We start from the raw sequence: 19,077 nt of genomic DNA on the forward strand, positions 1-19,077 counted from the left end.
CCCAAGGCTCCTGCATGCCCACATGGGGTTATTTATTTCGATCATTACTTACCGCTACATACATCTATTCAAAAACGGCGGAAGCAAAGTTGTACACCTAATAATATTTTTTTATGTAGCGAATGGTTGATGTGAATGTAATGTGTGTTGAATGAAAATCCAGCTGCGAATGGTTAAATTGCATAAACTAATGTAAGCTAGCTGTCAAGAATTGGATAAATTCTTCATTGTTGATTTAATTGATCAATACTTAGAAACATTTTCAACTAAATGGATATATTTTTTGATATTTTCCTGTTAATGAAAAGGTAAACTGAAACGGTGAGGACTGATTCAATCGTTTTGGAATAGGTAAAAACTTTTATGGAAAATACATTTTTTTCATGAAATGAAACTTTATCTTTTTGGTAACTCCATCCAGGAACATACTGTATATCCCCAGCACCAATTTTAGTTCCAGTTGATCTTTATTATTAAATCGCGGTACAAAGGTAGTACTTTTTGATGGGACACCTTGTACTATATTTATTAGTTGTAAATTTAATTTTTTTAATTATAGATTTTCACATTAATCCGGTGATGTAGCAACATTATTTCAGTGAATTTACTTCGTTTTGTCTAAATCAAATGAATTTGTTTCTACATAGATATAGTGTATGGATAAACCTATTGCAAAATAATCGATCAATCCATCAAACGATTAGGGTTAAGTTGAAATCAAATAACGAAAATTTCTGTTGTGCTACACAATGGCGAATTGGCGAAAAAATTACCTATGTACTTACAGAAAGGATACTCCCAGATCAAAGTATACAAAATTAAACGTGCGTGCTAGGTTTAAATAAGCATATTTTAATCCTAAGTATTATCCATAATCCTTTAAAGCGGTCAATCTCGAAGTACAGATAACGTCATTTAATTGTAAACTGAAAACATACCAAACTTTAATATAGTTTGTTAAGGCCATCTTCGAAATCTTCCGAAGCGTGGCGTTGCTATTACTGAGATCGATGATTGAGCAGGCATTCCTGCGCCACTGGACAATGCCGATAGCGTGCGGTAGGCTAACTAACGCATGGCCAGACCAAATGTTAGACGGACAAGGAAGCATAGAAGGAGAGACAGAAGGAGGATGGTAGCTGTCTTACTGACTGGCCACTGTTTCATCCTACGATATAGATATTTGATAGGCGTTGTCGAGGACTACAGATGCAGCGGTTGCCTTGCAGACAACGAGACATGTGGGCAGATCCTGGCAGAGTGCATATCTTTCGTGCGAATCCGAATAGTATTTCAATCAAGTAATCTATTTACCCCAGGAGATGAAGGAGTTACTCCCCAATAGACTCGTCGGCTTCATCAAGTCGATACTTTAACTTCACTTAGGCGGGACTGAAGTTAATGATCTAATGATTGTGAAGAAAAGCTTTTTTGGTATTTTATAACAGGGAAGATCCTCGTTTTAGCATTATACAAATTCAGGAACTAATTAGGAAAATACTATTAGAATTATTCTAAATTATCGCGATCATTAATATGTCAGCCCATGTATGATTAAGAAAAGTGTGACCTATGAATTGTGGAGGTGGACACACGAAAATGTTTAATATACATACTGAAACCTTTTTACAAGTGTATTTAACCAAACAATTAACATAATAAGCAGAGAAGGTGATAATTATGATACCTTATGTGAATTTTGCCGTTTTTCAGTTGTAGCTCCGTTCTGTACTTACATTCGTCCTTACAATCTGATAAAAACTGTTTACAAAAATGTATTCCCAAATTCAGCATTTCAAGGTAGACAATTCTACCATTTGGAATATTCCCAAAATCTACATTTACGGCGATTCCAATGATGAGAATACTGATACGGAGAGTGTACTTAAGTAAGGTTTGAATCTTTTTTTTTTTGGAAAAGTGATTTCAAATAATTACCCTGTATATGATTACTCGAGGCCACTTACCCTACTAGACATTCGTTTCTTGTCCTCTTAACAAGGTAATAGCTAGTATTACGTTATTTATTAATGTTTTTATTGCATTCAATAAGGCTTATCTTGATAGTTTCCGGACATTGCTCTTAAGGGCCCATTAGGTTCGCTTGGTTATTGGCCGTGTCCCTTCCACTAATTAAGCCGGAGAAAGTGGTAATTTGTCTATTCGCCACTACAGCAAATATTAATTTCACTAATAAAAGAACAACCGCAATTCATATTTTTAACGCCGTTATTATTTTACTTTAAACTTTTAGGGTTGAGACTCTTAAGCATTTTTATTATCAGATATAAGTGGTCTCGTCTGAAATGGCAAAGAAAAATCAGTCTGTCTATAGAGAAATTCTGTAATCGTTTGGGGCTGTGTTAATACCTACATTTATATTTCAGTGGGCCTTCGAGAAATGTCAGAAGAAAATCAGTGTTAAGTCCGAAAATGCTGACGCCTCCCGATCCTAGTGACTTCGTAGGGGGAAATTCTTCGGGAAATTCCATCACCTCTGTGAACTCTTTGGCGAGTCTACTTAAGGAGAAAATACAAGTAAGTTATTAGGAAAGCTCATTCTTCTGGTGAGTACTTGATGTGATTTCGTTTTGCAGAACTTACCTCAAACGATACGAAAGAAGAAGTCCAACGACTACAAAATTAAAGTCTTCGTCATGTTCTTGTTTATCACTATCGTAGTCCTAATATGTTGCGCGTACTTCCTCTACAACCAAAAAGTACTGGCAAAAGCTTACTTTGAAAGGATCAAGTTTAACAAAAACAAACGGCTTATGAAAATTTACAATAAGGATGGTAAGCAGAACTATTTAAATATGAGAACACGTCAATTTTCCATTTGTGCCAGGCTAACGAGGCAATCATCCCGTATGCACTCTATCCAGATTTTGCACCTCAAAGCAATAGTGGTGTCGAAAGCTTAAAATATATGTGTGTACATTAGAGAGGTAATTTTGTAGATTGCCATCTCCTTTTTAAAGCACGAAAACAAAGGGGATCAAAGCACCAAGGCATATTAGTTAACATTTTGGCATTCATGGTCACAATAGTTAACATTTAAGTGTTCATGGTCACAAACTGTTTGGAATCTTTCGGGAAAAAATCAGTTACCAATTCAATTATCCAATGTTGACTGAACATTAAATTTCGTTAAATTTGTTTAATCCACTAGTGAAACAATGTTCCAGCTAAACATGAACTTGATTTATATGCAAAGCAAAATTATGTTCTTCAAATCCCTGCTATTTTTTATCAGAGTAAACATACATAGTGGTCTAAAAGTATGGTGTATTTCCGAGGAGACTATTTTGCGTATTATACCTTTTCCATCTTTCCAATCTTCCTTTTCCATTAAATAAAAAAAATATTTACACTTCAACATTAAATAAAAAAATTGTTGGCATACTCTTAAAACTGATTTTTGACCGTCGTGTCCACTCTTTCTTGGTGTAATTTTGATACCTATACTAAATTTATTTATATTTAAGTCAATTTAAGCTCTTTAACGCGCAAAGAAAAAATGTTATTGTTTTTTTCAACCTATATTTTGGAATTCAAATTCCTACAAACCAAAATACACCAATTTACCTGTATAGTACGCCCTAATGTACAGGGTGGCACAATACGAAGTCCCGAGCTACTATTTTTTGGAGAGAAAAGGAGGAAATCAAGAAAAACTTATTTTGTGAAGCTTCATGTTTAAACTAAAACGTCTGCTGTATTTCCTAAGAACTTTTTATTGATGGAAAAAAATTAATAATTCTCTTAGTAATAGATAATTGTAATTTCCACACATTCTTGGGAAGTACATTTGGAAATATTTAGAGGGCAAATAAACAGTGGTCCCGTAAATTGCTTTCTGGGACTTCATCCATAACTGCGATGAAAAATATCAAAGACGATAAGGTAACAAAAGAAATGATCTTCCATATTTCTTGACGTGAGATGCTAATTAAAGCGGTGACTGAGAAAATGAAATTTTAGGTGTTTTTTTACTGGATTTTGGAACCTTTTTTGTCAAAATGTGTTTAAATATTCGGGTTTTCGATGGGCCAATGAGACCCGCCCTACTCGCATTTATTTGTTTTATGACTTTTTGAAAATTTGACCGGAAGTAAATATTAGGAAAAATACTCAAATTTATTATTTTTTTAACCGAAAAAGGGATTGATTTGAAAGCTACTGGTTCGTTATTCTTTATATTTAAATTAAATTGAAAAAAAAAAAAACATTTCAAGAACGAACAAGATTACCGTGTCGTAAATAGAATGATCTGCTGGGTCCCAAAAAGGTTTAAAAACAGAATGTCCCATCGTAAGTTTGAAAAATTAGAGTCACTTCCTATCAAAACAGAAGTGACAGAACGCTCAAAATTATCCAGAAAAATTTGCACAATTTTTTAGGTGCTGCAATAATCCATTATGGTCCCTAAAATTTAAAGAAAAAACACAGTATGTTTGCTTCCCCCGACATGTCACGATAATAGACTTTCGGTAAAAGCATAAGGGTGGAATTAAAGGTCTGGTTGAAAAACATCGATCACTGTCTACCAGATTGTTGGCATTAGCGAACACGTTATATCGTCAATAACCTTAATTGTAAGAAAAGATTGAGAACCATTATCAAAGTTCCTATTTTGTATTCGAGTATCGAAACATTTCCGAACGTCTATCGGCTAATTTTTTCGTGCTTTTGGATGTATAATATGTCCTGGAATTATCCGAGAAACGTCTTACAATTCCCTGTATATTATTAGATATTTAGAATTGTCTCATCAATAGTTTTCAAAAACGTAAACATTTTTTCCCTTTTTTTTCTTATTTTATTTATTGTGGATAAACTGGGCGATACAGGAGAAAATCAGCGTCGCTAATGAAGTCTAAATGATAAAATCTTCTGGAAAGTTTTTTGTACTTTTGTGAAAATTGACAAGAACAAACTGTTTCGAAAGTGTTAAATTTTAAAATTGCACCGTATAAAGAAAACCAAAACGTAATGAAAAACCTGCCTGTACGGGCCTTTGATTAAAAAGTAGCGAAATAACCAACAAAGATGACGAAAATGGACATCCTGTAGAACTGTACATCTTGCGCAACATCTCTAACTCCACAAAAATTACAGGAACTGAACTTCTCAACGCCCGATTGGGTACCACGATAAACTACGACAAGGTCTTACCATGCTTACCTCAAGATGAAAGACGTGACGGTTCGATTTGTCTGGAATGGATGGATCGGGCAAGGCTGTATCTCGGATACTATGTACTACGAGACAATGTCAAGTGCTACAACCTAAACTGGATCTCCCTTAACGAGGATCTTGCTCCTACCGACTGTATCGAAATGACTCCCGGGGTGCATTGGTAAGCCAAGTAAGCAAGGCGTTGATTCATCAAGATACGTCTTAACTCCGAATTCGTTATTTCTAGGTATGGGGGAGGTCAAACCCGAGAGTCTGCCTGGCCTCTGGAAAAAGCTAATCACGACTTTCACCCTTTTGTGACTGGTGATGAAGAACGTAACCAATGGGGCAACGTTTTGAAACGGTATTTTATCAACTCTAAAGGGGTTGCCATAATCGTAGACGAAAAGACGCCTTTGTATGTCTCAGTTAAGAACAGCACCAAAAAGGAACTGTGCCTCAATGCCCGATACGATGATTTTGCCTTCGTGAATAAGTTCACATTGACTCCAGAGCTGAATTATAGCATCTGTACTGCCGGAAATATCACGCAGCTGCATTCTCAATTGAGGTGAGTGAGTCGAGAGTAGTTTTGAGTTGAGCTGAAAACTTTTATCTTAGTAAAAACACTTTGTGGGACGGAGTAAAGAAAGAAGATTTCGATGTCATTGAAATTCTACTAAGCGAGCCTGTTTGGGAAATCACCACTGATGAAAAAGAAGCTTTTACCGAAGGTAAATGCATAAAGGATATTTTCAAGATAATGTGTTCTGTACGTTTGTGAAAGCCCTGCGTGTATGTGAAAAGTATATAGAATGCTTGTAAGTAAAATATGTGAAGCATTTAGAATTTTCCTTAAGAGTTTTTACCATGAGTCATGTTAAAAATACAGCGAATGAGACGAGGAATTTTCAGCCTTTCACATATTTTTTACACTGACATTCCATACACTTTAATTCTGTTAATTTTCTGAAGACGGTCACCAATTTGTCACCGAAACGTTAAAAAAAATTTCCGTCCGAGTCCTTAATAGAGAGCAAATTTTATTTTCAATTACTTTTAACTGAGAATTCTGCGCAATTTCACTACGACAAAAACCGCTAGAGTAGATGCAAAGACAACGTGAAGCCGTGGTCTTGAAACACAATTAAATGGGAGCTGATGCCATTTTTGTTGTGAATTTTAAACGGATGTTACTTCTGCCGAATGCGGTGATTATTAAGCATTCGCCACGTTCCGTAAAGAAAAAAGTGACCGCTACCTTTATCGATAAACGTATTTTCTGTTTTTAGAAATGGTTTCCAATTTCACAAATGGTATAATTGGACTACTAGACCTGCAGTTTAAACTAGGCCACGTACTTTTAAACAGTTTCTGGCAAAACCACGCTGGTGATTTTGAAGTGGACATCGATAGATTTCCTTCAATAGAAAAAATTATGAAAGTAGTGACAAGGAGAGGCTTTCGCATCGCTTTCACCGTACAACCCTTCATATCTACCGAAAGTATTAACTTTGCTGAAGCTGTGGAACGGCGCCTGTTGGTCTTAGAGAGGTTCAGTGGGAGGAACGTTCCAGCACTTACCAGGTAAGCTTTCGCTTTCACATAATAATTAAATATACCATAAAACGAGAACTGTGTGTTTCTCCCCCATGTAGCTTCAAAACGACTCAGAGTGCCGGCGTTTTGGACATCACCAACAATAGAACAGTGCCTTGGTTGATAGACAAGCTGAACTCGATAATAAACAAATACAAAATCAACGCTTTCTACTTGGAATTAGGAACTGCCTACGATATGCCTCATTACTACCAATGCGAGAAGCCCTTGGCAAACCCCGATCAGTATAAAACCCTGTTCGTCAATAGCCTTCAAAATTCTATCAGTTTGTTTGGAGTCAGCGATGCAGTTGAACTTCCTCGACCTCCTGCGTTCGTTTCGCTTCCTAAGGTAGAGTCAAGTTGGGATGGTTTGCGAAGAGTTGTACCTACCATACTGACTTATGGGATCATTGGGTATCCGTTTGTCATGCCTGGTGCCGTGGGAGGCGATTATAACTCGATAGAGTCACAATTGGCACAGCTAAACGGAACATTTACGGAATTGGAAGATCCGGAATTGTATATAAGATGGATGCAGCTAGCATCTTTCCTTCCAATTGTCAGATTCAACAGACTGCCTAATAGTTACGGAGATAAGAGAGTTCTAGATATCGTCATAAGTCTGACATTTCTAAGGCAAAAAACGGTTTGTAATCTTTTTTCCTCTATCCAGAAGAAACTTTACTGAGTGGAATGTTTCAGGTGAAGCCAGTGTTGAGGAAATACGCACGAGAATCCCTTAACTTGGGCCTTCCTATAATCAGGCCTTTGTGGATGCTCGACCCGGATGACCCTTTTTGTCAAACTGTGGTAGATCAATTTTCTATTGGAAAGGACATTATAGTGGCGCCGATTCTTTATCCAGGAGTTAGGGTGCGTGAAGTCTATCTTCCAGCAGGTATGTTTAGTTACTCGCTTTAGGACTAGGTTTGAAAACGTCGAAAAATTTTAGGAGTTTGGAAAGACGGCATCCGTGGGAGCCTGAGGAAAGGCAACAGTTGGCAACATGATTACAAAGTTGAGGCAGATCAGGTGGCCTATTTTGAACGAATGCCGGATGACACTCGCTTTTAGGTTTAAATCGTCGTATTTGAATCAAATACCGTGCTGCTCAAATACCGTGCCTCCCCTGTTAACTTTTTAACAAATTATTACAATGTGCTTTTTTTGAATAATTTGGACCTTTACAATTTGTTTGGTCATTTTTTGAAAATAATATCTGGCAAATGGTCACCTTCTGCAGCCAAACATAAATCGGCCCTTTTTTCGACGTTTGCCATCACTTTCTGAAGAATTTCCGGCGCAATTCCGGTGATTTCGTTCCGAACGTTGGTCTTGAATTGTTCGAGAGATTCCGGTTTGCCATACACCCTGCTTTTCAATATCCCCATAAGAAAAAGTCAGGCGAAGTCAAATCGGGTGATCGTGCGGACCAGTCAAAATCTCTATTTTTGGAAATCAATCGATTGAAAAATATTTCTTTCAAAAAAGCAATTGTTTGACGAGCCGTATGGCATGTTGCGCCATTCTTGTTGAAACCAGCAATTCTCCATGCCATTGTGATCCAGTGCAGGCGCCAAAAATTGCATAGCATTGCCCCATATCGCTCCCCATTGACCGTTGCTGTCGCACCATTTTCAACTTCAAAAAAGTACGGGCCAGTGATTCTTTCTGAATATTACCGCACCTGACAGTAACTTTTGGGTAATGTAAAGGCACCTCTTGAATGAAATGTAAATTTTGAGTGCCCCAATAACGAACATTTTGTGTATTAACACTTCCACAAAGCGAAAAATGAGCTTCGTCAGTTATAATCAAACGACTCCAAAAATCAAGTTTACCAGCATACATGTTTTGCATATTTCTGGCATATTGCACGCGGCGTGGCTTATCAGGCGGCAATAGCTGTTGTGCCATTTGCATCTTATGTGGAAAAAGATGCGGGTTAACCTTTAAAGTAGTCCATAATGTCGATGGATGCATGCCAAATTGCTGAGCGCATCGACGATACGATGCTTCCGGATTTTGTTCAACATCGGCCCTTACGACGTCAATAATCGCATTACTTCGACGTCGACAAGTTTTGTTTTTAGGCTTTGATGTTGCTAAAGAACCACTGTCATTAAATTTAGTCACTGAACGTCGAATTGTTTTCGATGTTGGCATATTTCGACCACGATATTTACTTCTATACGCACGTTGTGTCGACTTAACTGAGGACTGATTTTGAAAATAAAATTGAACAATTTTAGCTCTTTCTTTTGGCGTGTAATACTCTATGGCAAAAATTGTACTGGATTGACGTTTCCAACGAGCGCTGTCACATATCTATCTGACAGCTGAATGTCATTTTATTCCAATTTAACGTTGGGTACCACAAAAAAAGCACCTTGTATTTAAAAAAATTCAAAAGCAGCATCAAATAAAGCAAAAAATACTATCTTTTGACGTTTATTTTTTAATGTTGCTTACATCATTGGTAGAGCAAAATGGCCGATTTTTTGAAAATTGAAATGTGGGTCAATTAAAGACATTTCAAAATTAAATTTAATGGTGTAATGCGATTTAAAATCGATAGATTCATTTTTGAGAAAAAGAGTTGGAAAATACAAACTCAATTTCATAGTACATAAACAATTAAAAAAATTATTTGTCGATAAATTAAATGTTTGAAATGGGCACCATTTTGTTCCTGACATAAATGTAACCTGTTAACGAATTCCTACTTTACATTAAAGAAGCTTTGTGGGTTATTAAACCTGCAAATTTCTGTAATTTGATGTCGCAATTCTGTCAAATTCTCTGGTGGTGTAATAAAAACCTTTGATTTAATGTAGTCTCATAAGAAAAGTCTAGCGGTGTCGAATCAGGCGATCTTTTTCTTCTAACGCATGCAACTAACAAATTATCAGTACTTTTGAGCATTACTTGAATTTCGTTATTTTACAATAGGTTTAAAAAACTATTTTTATTGCACTAAAGAACTAATTTGCAACGATCAGACTTGCAACTGCCCGGAAAATTATGAGGTAGAATTATGTGGTTTCAATGATTAAGTGAGGTTTTATCTTGTGGTTCTAATGGGCTCCAATTGTCCATAGCGCCAGATGTCTTTGCACAGGATAATATATTGGGATAAGAAAGGATGAAATGCGGATGACCACAGGATAACGCAGATAGTCCCACGACGACATAGATGCCTATAGAACTCCTAACACTATAAAAATAACCGAAGGTTGATGTGTATTGCATTTTTACAAAATTTATTTTTTTTTATTTATAACTTTTTTTTTCAAAAATTAATTTATCGATTTTAAATTACCTTATGCCATTAAATGTAATTTTGAAGGATCTTTAATTTAAGGTGTTACTTGACCAATGTTTCAATTTTCAAAAAATCGGCCATTTTGCTCTACCGATGACGTAAGCAACATTTAGAAAAATTAACAAACATCAAAATATAGTGTTTTTTATCCGATTTAATGCTGCTTTAGAATTTTTTTGAAAATGAAAATTTGTTAAAAAGTGAAGGGGGGGCATACCTGGTGACCATTTAGAGCCGCACGGTATATTCATCTTTAAGACGAACAGTCAGTTAAATCAGTAGGCATAACAACATAGAACAATGTTCCGTTAAATGGAGCATTTCAAAGCCAAACGATTAAATATGTGATTGTGTCCCAATAATGGATGGGGTGTAATACGAAGTAACATATATCTTCCTACACGGAATACTGTTTTTATTCAGAATCGAATTATTTTTGATGATTCTATTATAAATATCTACTAGATATATTTAAGAGGTGTGAATCTGGCTTTTTAGTCATCCCTCGTGAAATCGCTTCTGAACTATGCAGTATATACCTGTTATTTCACTTGCATGCTTGAATTTCGCAGCTTAATATTATATTAAACTTCTGTGAGAATAGTGCGATTAATAGGTATCATGGAAAAATACGTAAATTATCGTCAGATAATCTTGCCTAGAAACTATCTGGTAGTAGCAGCAGCGGACATTACTTTTTCCTTAGTCTAAAACTTAAACATCAAGTTTATTCTTAAGTTGAAAAAAATTATATTGTAACGCATCTATTGCACGTTTGAATGTAACGTAAATTGGGTAATTTGCAACATGCAATTAATTTGCAAAGACGCTGGGGACTAGGAATTGCAAGGCAAAGGAATTCCTAAATGATTTTGGAACCTAAGCGAGATTTATCTGTTGGAATTATTTTTCGTTAAAATTAACATCCAAACTCTTGCACATCTCTACGCAACGCTCTAAGATGACAAAAATCGTTTAAAATGGCCGTCACTAGCTAAAATGCATGAATGAAATTCTCTTCTGCCGAATCCTTCCGAAAACACCAGCGATGTTTTTAACATACCGTATTTCGGAAAGAAAGCGATTCCAGTCATCAGTACATACACCACATGCTTAATGGTCAGTGGGCCGGATCCCTCGTCCACTTAACGATACATTTTCCCATTTTAAACTAAATAGATTAAAAGCACTTCGGTCGGCTTGATGGTTGGTGGGCCAGGTCTCCCATCTACTCGATGGTTCATCTTTCCAACTTTAACTAGCCAAAGGCGAAGAACGCGCCACCACGTGCTTGACCGTCGCATAGGAACTTCTTTCTTATTTTGACTTAACCAATGTTCCCTTAGATTTGCGCCGTATGTTTGGGAAACTCACCCTGTATAAAAATTCTATATTCACTTATTGAAACATCTTTTTAAACGCCTTCATTAAGACAGATGATACCTAATGAAGCATTGAATATCAAGCAATGATAATATTCAAACAAGTTTTTATTGTTTTCTATGTACAAAGATGCAATATATTAAGCTTTATGGTAAATAATACTAGTTTACAATATAATTCCCATCTGAAGAAGATAATGGCAATCTGTTTTAAATTGAAAATCATGTAGGGGAAGCTGTAAATTTATACATTATTAAGGCGAACAAGTTCACGTAAAGAGAAAATGAACGATGGTAAGTACCGTACAGACAGACTAGAAATTTCCTTTTGACAGTAGGCCTGAAAATCCTAGAAATACTTAAGTAAATTAAAGTCATATTACTTGCTTATATAAAATCCTTATTTAAATAAAACCTATTTACACGGCTATATGAAAATACTGCAACAGTCGATTTCTCTTAAAATATAACTACACACCTGATATTATGAATCACAGGAGAGGCCCCAATGAAATCCCTGGTAAAGGAGGGAATGACGAAGATTTTGTTATTAACAACCATATCTCTTGTAAACTGAAACCATCCAATCAAATCAGCTTCATAAACGCATAATTGGTAATTTAATTAATTACCTTAAATTAAAACTTAAATAACTAAATTGGTACGCAATTAAGTGAAATTTGTGCGCTTGACCAGGAATTTTATTGGACACCGTTACCTATGATTAGACAAAAGAAATCAAAATATATAAAAGGAATATGTAGATTTCATTTGAAGTCTTTTTCATCTTAAAACGCAGTTTCCAATGTAGGAGGGCTTTTTTTAGCTGCCGAACCTTCCTCGCTACCAAAAAACCTAGCTCTCTGAACAGATATCCTTTCACTTACAGACGCGATCCTTGCATCCTTATTTTCTAGAATTGGTTTAATTTCACCACTTTGACTTTTCAAACTGCGCTTCTCCAGAGAGCTCTTAGAGGCGTTGCTACTATTATCATCTTCTCTGCAATCCTCCAAGATAGTCGAAGAAAGAACGTTACTTCTTGGATTTGCGAACCGCCATTGAGACCTGGGGCTCAGAATTTTGTTGGCCGGCTTCACGGCTCCTCTTTCGGGACTTCCCGGAGGATTATAGATTTTACGGTTCACTAAACTTCTGGGCGAAGCACTTAGGTCTAAAATTGTCATATCTTTACTGGGGTGAGGATGGCCTTCTTTTTGTTTCTCCATTTGCTCTTTGGAGAGCTTAAGCTGCTCTACTGCAGATATTTTCTTGTTTCCCGACAAGGAACTGCTTTTTTGTAATAGTAATCTCTTGAAGTCTAAAGTCGAGGTTTTCTTAATGCCCTTACGATCGTTGCATGTTTTAGGCTCGTTGATCGGGGATAATTTATCGACATTAGCAGTAAAGTCGATATACTCCCCCCTGGAAGGTGACGCATTGGCTCTCGATCCTATATATCCAGTTTCAACGCTAATTTTTTTCGGAGTGCTCGTTTCAACCTCCATCACCGGGGGAGAAGCTCTATTCACATTATCCTCTATATTCAACTTCTTTTTGGTTTTATGGATAACTGCATATAATTCGTCATTAGACCTTGTGCTTCTCTTCGGAGATAGGAGCCTGCTCTCTAGGTTTTCTGCAGCCCGAATTTGAGAAGGCGTTGAAGACTTAAAACCTCCAACGCTCCGAGGATCTATTGGAGATATTTTGAAAGAGTCCTCCTGAATAGGGTGTTCTGGGCTACCATACTGACGCGCATTAACAGGAATACCTATTCGGTGAATCAAGCTTTCGTCACTCATCTTAGATAGGCCTCGAGTTATGTCGGGAGTCACGCTACGTTCTGGGAGAGGATCGTAAGGGAAGTACTGGGTCTTTTTAGAAGGCAGTGTTGAGTAAAACGGGGTCCCTCCTTGTCGGTAGTCCGCTTGTGGGTAGTAGGATTGGGGGTGGTAGTAGTAAGGCTCGTTGTCAGCGTAGCCAAACATGGTAAGTGTTGCGTCTTTGGGAGAGGACGGAGGTAGTACGCCTTCTGCAAATAAAAATTCCATTTAGCATGTTTGGACGTTGTCGTTGTGAAAGTTGTAAGTAACTACCTCGCACTCAACCCTGAAAAAAGTCATGCTTCTATCGAGCTTAAAACAGTACATTTTTCGAGGTGAGGATGTTCTCAAGAAGCGTAACAGTTTGGTATTGGAGGAAAATAATATTTTTTTATGTTATATTAGGGTGATTCGTAAATATTGGAATAAATCCTACTATACTGCATGAAAATAGAGGCAAAAATTTAACATACAGGGTAAAACAGTCAAATGGAATAAATTCATATTTCGAAATATGTAAAAAAACATACATACCGAAAAATGTCAATTTTAAATTCTGAAATTACATCCTGTAATGTAAAAATGTTATCCTTAAATTTAACCCCTTTTGCGTAACAATTGCAACCCCCAAATCTTTAAATTCCAAGTAAGGGTTTATGATATCTTAATTGAAAGGCTTTTTCATTCTCTATTCAAAACAGTTATGATTTTAAACTTTATTGCAAAGAACAATGGAAAAAATAAATCAATGTAATTAACGACATTATATACAATAAACTTAACACTGAATAACTAATAAAATTTCGTTAATGACAATGTAATAAAATAATAAAACAATTAAATTCCAATCTTCTATGAGATGTTCAAAATGCATGCCTCGAACCTCTTGGCAGTACCCTAATCGTAAATAAAAGTGTCTCCTAACATTAATCAACATCTGAGGCGTAACCGATCTAATCGCAAACGTAATTTTTCTTTTTAAGTCGGTTAGATCGCCTGGTTTAGTTTTGTACAGTATTCTCTTCATATATCTCCATAAGAAGAACTCTAATGGAGTAAAATCAGGTGATCGTGCTGGCCATCCTAGTGATCCTCGCTTTCCTATCCACCGATTTAGAAAAGTTAAGCCGAGGTACATTGAGATTGATTTGTTTTATTATTTTATTACATTATCAATAACGAAATGGTATTAGTTAATAAGTTTTTAGTATGTTGTAGAGAATTTCGTCACTTACGTGACTTTTTTTCTATTATTCTTTCAAATAATGTTTAAAACGATAGCAATTTTGAATAGAGAATGAAATGACTTCAAATTAGGCATTATAAACCCATACTTCCAAATAAAAAATTTGGAGGTTGTAATCGTTACTTAAAGAAGATTGAACTTAGAGATGAAATTTTCGCGTTACGAGATGCAATTTTAGAATAAAATTGACGTGTTTCGGTATTTTTTTCACATATGTGGAAATATGCAGATATTGAATTTATTTCATTTGGCTGTTCCACTTTGTAGGTATACTGTTAACGTGGATAACCAGAATATTTCATTGATTATTGCGATATATTCAGGTCATGAATTTGACGATAATGACGGTGATGGCCAATTTTGACGGTAATATCTGGACTTTCTCGCCATAGTGCAGGCTGAATAAATAAGGACGACAAGGACTAAGAAAAATGAAGTACTGTACATTTTGTGTTTTTTTTTTGTGATGATCGGAGTGAAAATGTAAAGCTTACTATAGATCTCTTGACTTCTTGGCGCATGTATCACTACGGAATTAGTAGGGACTTATTTTAAATTACAAATGCAGTCACCTTCGGAAACGTTCGACTTTCAGTCAATCTTATCAATTTACTAACGAATAAGTTACTGTGACAAAAATATGGTTTGTAATGCGACAAAAAACAAATTTTGATCAACGTCGTCAAGGTAATATAGCCAGTTTGGTTATTTTCTAACGTTAGCTTTAACCTGACAACAGCTTATTAATAAATATTCTGTCTTATCATTAATCGCATATTGACTTAATGGTGAAGATGGAAAAATTAATCCCATGTCAGGGAAAATATGTACAGGGTGGTCCACGTAAGGTGGTCCACTATCTTATCCCAAAAACCATAAGGTTTAGAAAAAAAGTTCAAGATAAAAGTTACTCAGTTCTTCACGAATTTTTATTTTTTAATATTTTCGGATAACAAGGTAGTCCAGAAAACTGTGGCGTGATAAAAATACATTTTTTTAAGTGAAATACTCTATATTTTAATGCTGATACTAATTCGGCTTGTAATTATAAATATGTTTTATTACTATGAAATAAGAAATTTTTTTGCAGTTTTTGAGTTAATTCAATTTAAAGTAAAGATTGCTGGAAAATAAGATTCTAATATTCTAATAATTCTCAATAAATTCACTAAGTATTAATTGAATCGTTTGGAAACTTGCCCAGTTAAAAACAAAGGGTGGTTCTACTAAAGAACATTTTCAATTTTCGAGAAACTTTATACAGGGTGTGCAGAAAATTTGTTCACATTTCCAGTGCCTCAAACTCGATTTTCTTTAATGGGACACCCTGTATTTTTTTATGAATTTGTCTTTTAATTCCCTTTCAAATGATATATACAATGTGTTCTAGGACAGATGTACCAAGAGGACGGATGGACCAAAGATTTTTGAATGACATTTGGGGGTTGAGTCCTGTTTGTTGTAAAATTACGATATTCAAAAAACGAGCTGATTCCGTATTATACAGGGTATTTTATAAACAAATTTGTAAAAATCATCATGAATAAAGTATCTTTAGTTTTCATAATACGAAAAAATTCGACTAAAAAAAGTTATTTAAAATGCAATCTTATACCTCCATACCAAGTTTGTCCTGAAAAGTACGGAGATGATACTTTTATATTCCTATATAAAAGCATTTTTCGGAAAAAAAATTATTTTAAATCATACAACACCGCGTAAACATTATAACAAATAATAAATATCAAATTTAACACGTCAGATTTATACAAAAACTAATTAAAAATAGATCAATAAAATAAGTTTCTTTTTACAGAATAGAATTCAATGGTGTTAAGTAAAATTTTAGAACGATTTTGATTTTCCAGATATAACGTAAATTTGATTTTTTTTAAATGATAAATACAGTTGCCTATGGACGTATTAAATAGCTTATCTTCCTGATTTCATTGATATACTTCATTGTATTATTATCTTTTTATATGCATTTACATGCATCATTTGATCAAAATAAGCTAAATTTAATATTTTTACCAAGATGACCATGGAAAACAAAATAATTTAAGTTAAACGACAACAAAAAAAACTAACAATAAGATAAAATATCAACCAAATTAGTTTGTAGGATTTTAGTTTTTTTTTAACAAATTTTATTTATCAGAAACGACTAACAAAAATTAAAATGACAACACGAAAACGACAATCACAACAAAAAAAATATTGGTAACAATATTAAATTTAACTTATTTTGATAATTTTTAATGCATGTAAAAAAGATAATAATGCAGTGAAGTATATCAATGAAATCAGGGAAAAAAGCCCTTTAATGTGTCCATAGCTAACTATGATTACCATTTAAAAAAACGTAACTTTAGGTTTATTTTGAAATTTATTTTGAAAAAGGTTATATTTTGAAAATCGAGATCATTCTGAAAATTTACGTAACACTATTGAATTCTACTCTGTAAAAAGAAACTTATTTCATTGATCTAACTTTAATAGGTTTTGAAATATTTGAGTTTAAAGATTTAAGCAATTTTCAGTTTAATTCGATTATTTCAGAAATATGTCGTAATTTGTCATATTTAAAATTGGCATCGCATTACATATGAAATTTTGCTCAATTTTGCCCATTTAACTGATGTTCTATTTCTTCAAATGAAAAAGTTACCCATACTGAAAGATAGATTATAGCCACCCTGTATATGTTATATACCTAAGCCGACTAGGTCTTACAGACTTTGCTGATTAATATTCATCACAATTTTTTCTATTTAAATTACTAATTACATATCTGATAACTTATTAGTTATGTATCAATCTAGAATGTAGGTAAAGAATAGAATGTTACAATTGTAAGTCAATTTAATGGTAAATATTCAATTTGTAATTTAAATTTCAAAAAACGGTGATTAATAATATTAATCAGCTAAGTATCTAAGATCGCTTCGGTATAAATATATAACAGATACATATGTATATATCATTTGAAAGGAAACTAAATGAATTCGTTTTAAAAAATATAGAGTGTTTCATTTAAAAATGTCGCGGTTGAGGCATTTGAACTGTGAAAAGTTTGGATATTTTTTTTCTCACGTCCTGTATAAAATTTGTCGTAAATTAAAAGTATATTCTAGTAGAAGCACCTTTGGTTTTCAACTAGACGAGTTTTCAAACGATTCAATAAACGCTTTGTGAATTTATTGAGAATTTTCAGAAGTCTATTTTTCCTTTTTCTATAAATTGAATTAACGAAAAACTGCTACAATTATTTCTTATTTTGTAATAATGAGATGTTTATAATTACAAGCAGAATTAGTGTCCATAACAAAATATAGAGTGTTTGCTTTAAAAAAATGTGTTTTTATCACGACACGGTTTTCTAGACCATCCTGTAACTTGGAAAATATTAAAAAATAAAAAGTCATGAAAAACTGAATGACTTTTATATTAAAACTTTTTTCAAAATTTTATGATTTTTGAGATAAGATAGTGGACCATCTTACGTGGACCACCCTGTACACTTTCTAGTTCATTCTGAGGGATAAAACAGCGACCTAATATTTTTAATAAACGTAATTGCGTTTATGCCTAGGAGGTGACAACATTTTTCAGGAATATATCCAACATAACATAACTTGACTTCATGTTTTCCTGATAAATTTTGTTTGCATGCTAACTTCATCATCCTTAATATCATTAAACAAAAGAATTCAACACCAGTAATAAAAATCTTTCGCGGTAAAGCACCCATAATTTTTGCTGTTCTGCTGGTTTTTCGTCCCTTTATAACCAAAAAAATGAATTTCAGTTTTATTTAAATACAGGGTGACTGCCTAAAAATGAGTTTGGTACCGCATTCTTGTTTCGCTTTGTATAATAAACATAATGATAGTGATTCCATAATCTTATTTGTTGGCTATTGTGTGTATCACAAAAAAACACTTGTAGAGTGGAAGTGGGTGCACTTGTCTACGTTTTGACCCCAAATTGGCTTCCTCAGGACAGTGCACCCGATACCACCTTGTGCGTCCGATATGGCCATCGTAAAATAAAGAAGAGACTTCATTGATGTGGTAACACACAATCAGGGGATGTAGATAAAATCCGACACATACGTTGAATAGGCTTACTCTAACCAGCCAGAAGAAACCATTTCCAAACGGTTCAAAAATCCTTTTAGGTCGCGTTATAGATCAGAATTCTAAATGACCAATGTGTTTGTCGAGAAGGGTTCTTGAACCGTTCGGAGAGAGGTTCCTGATGGATTGGAATTAGCCTAAAGCTCATTTCATGCTATAGCTCTCCACGCAAGCAAAACTCTGAATTTAATATGTTGACAAGTAATCAGGGCCCTGATTCTAGAGGAACGTGTCAAGGTGAATTTTTTGAAATTTCGTTCAATGAAATATGCCAATTAAATTTTTTGGTTGATTAATGTCGATAAAAAATTCATTTTAGCTCTTACACATTGCTATAGCATCAGGGTCCAGAGAGTTAACACTAGAATGAGTTT

General features: G+C 34.6%; 2 protein-coding genes across 7 annotated transcripts in view; one reads left to right on the forward strand and one right to left on the reverse strand.

Annotated features, from left to right (window-relative positions):
* LOC136420065 (myogenesis-regulating glycosidase) overlaps positions 1–11,626 on the forward strand; it is a 26,357-nt gene extending 14,731 nt beyond the window's left edge. For 5 of the 6 annotated variants that reach the window (XM_066406812.1, XM_066406810.1, XM_066406813.1 and 2 more), the window contains 9 exons: positions 2,388–2,538; positions 2,598–2,796; positions 5,122–5,362; positions 5,429–5,752; positions 5,803–5,915; positions 6,474–6,768; positions 6,840–7,428; positions 7,485–7,680; positions 7,735–11,626. In XM_066406812.1, the coding sequence (XP_066262909.1) occupies positions 2,388–2,538; positions 2,598–2,796; positions 5,122–5,362; positions 5,429–5,752; positions 5,803–5,915; positions 6,474–6,768; positions 6,840–7,428; positions 7,485–7,680; positions 7,735–7,856 (2,230 nt within the window). In that variant the 3' untranslated portion in view covers positions 7,857–11,626. Of the gene's footprint in view, positions 1–1,725; positions 1,890–2,387; positions 2,539–2,597; positions 2,797–5,121; positions 5,363–5,428; positions 5,753–5,802; positions 5,916–6,473; positions 6,769–6,839; positions 7,429–7,484; positions 7,681–7,734 lie in introns of those variants that run through there. The other variant, XM_066406814.1, reaches the window with a different exon arrangement.
* Positions 11,580–19,077, reverse strand: part of gukh (GUK-holder) — a 75,887-nt gene continuing 68,389 nt past the window's right edge. The window contains exon 8 of the mRNA XM_066406806.1: positions 11,580–13,524. Within this exon, the coding sequence (XP_066262903.1) occupies positions 12,278–13,524 (1,247 nt within the window). The 3' untranslated portion in view covers positions 11,580–12,277. The remainder of the gene's footprint in view (positions 13,525–19,077) is intronic.

The sequence above is a fragment of the Euwallacea similis genome, chromosome 3 (assembly GCF_039881205.1).
Source record: "Euwallacea similis isolate ESF13 chromosome 3, ESF131.1, whole genome shotgun sequence".
Classification (NCBI taxonomy): domain Eukaryota; kingdom Metazoa; phylum Arthropoda; class Insecta; order Coleoptera; family Curculionidae; genus Euwallacea; species Euwallacea similis.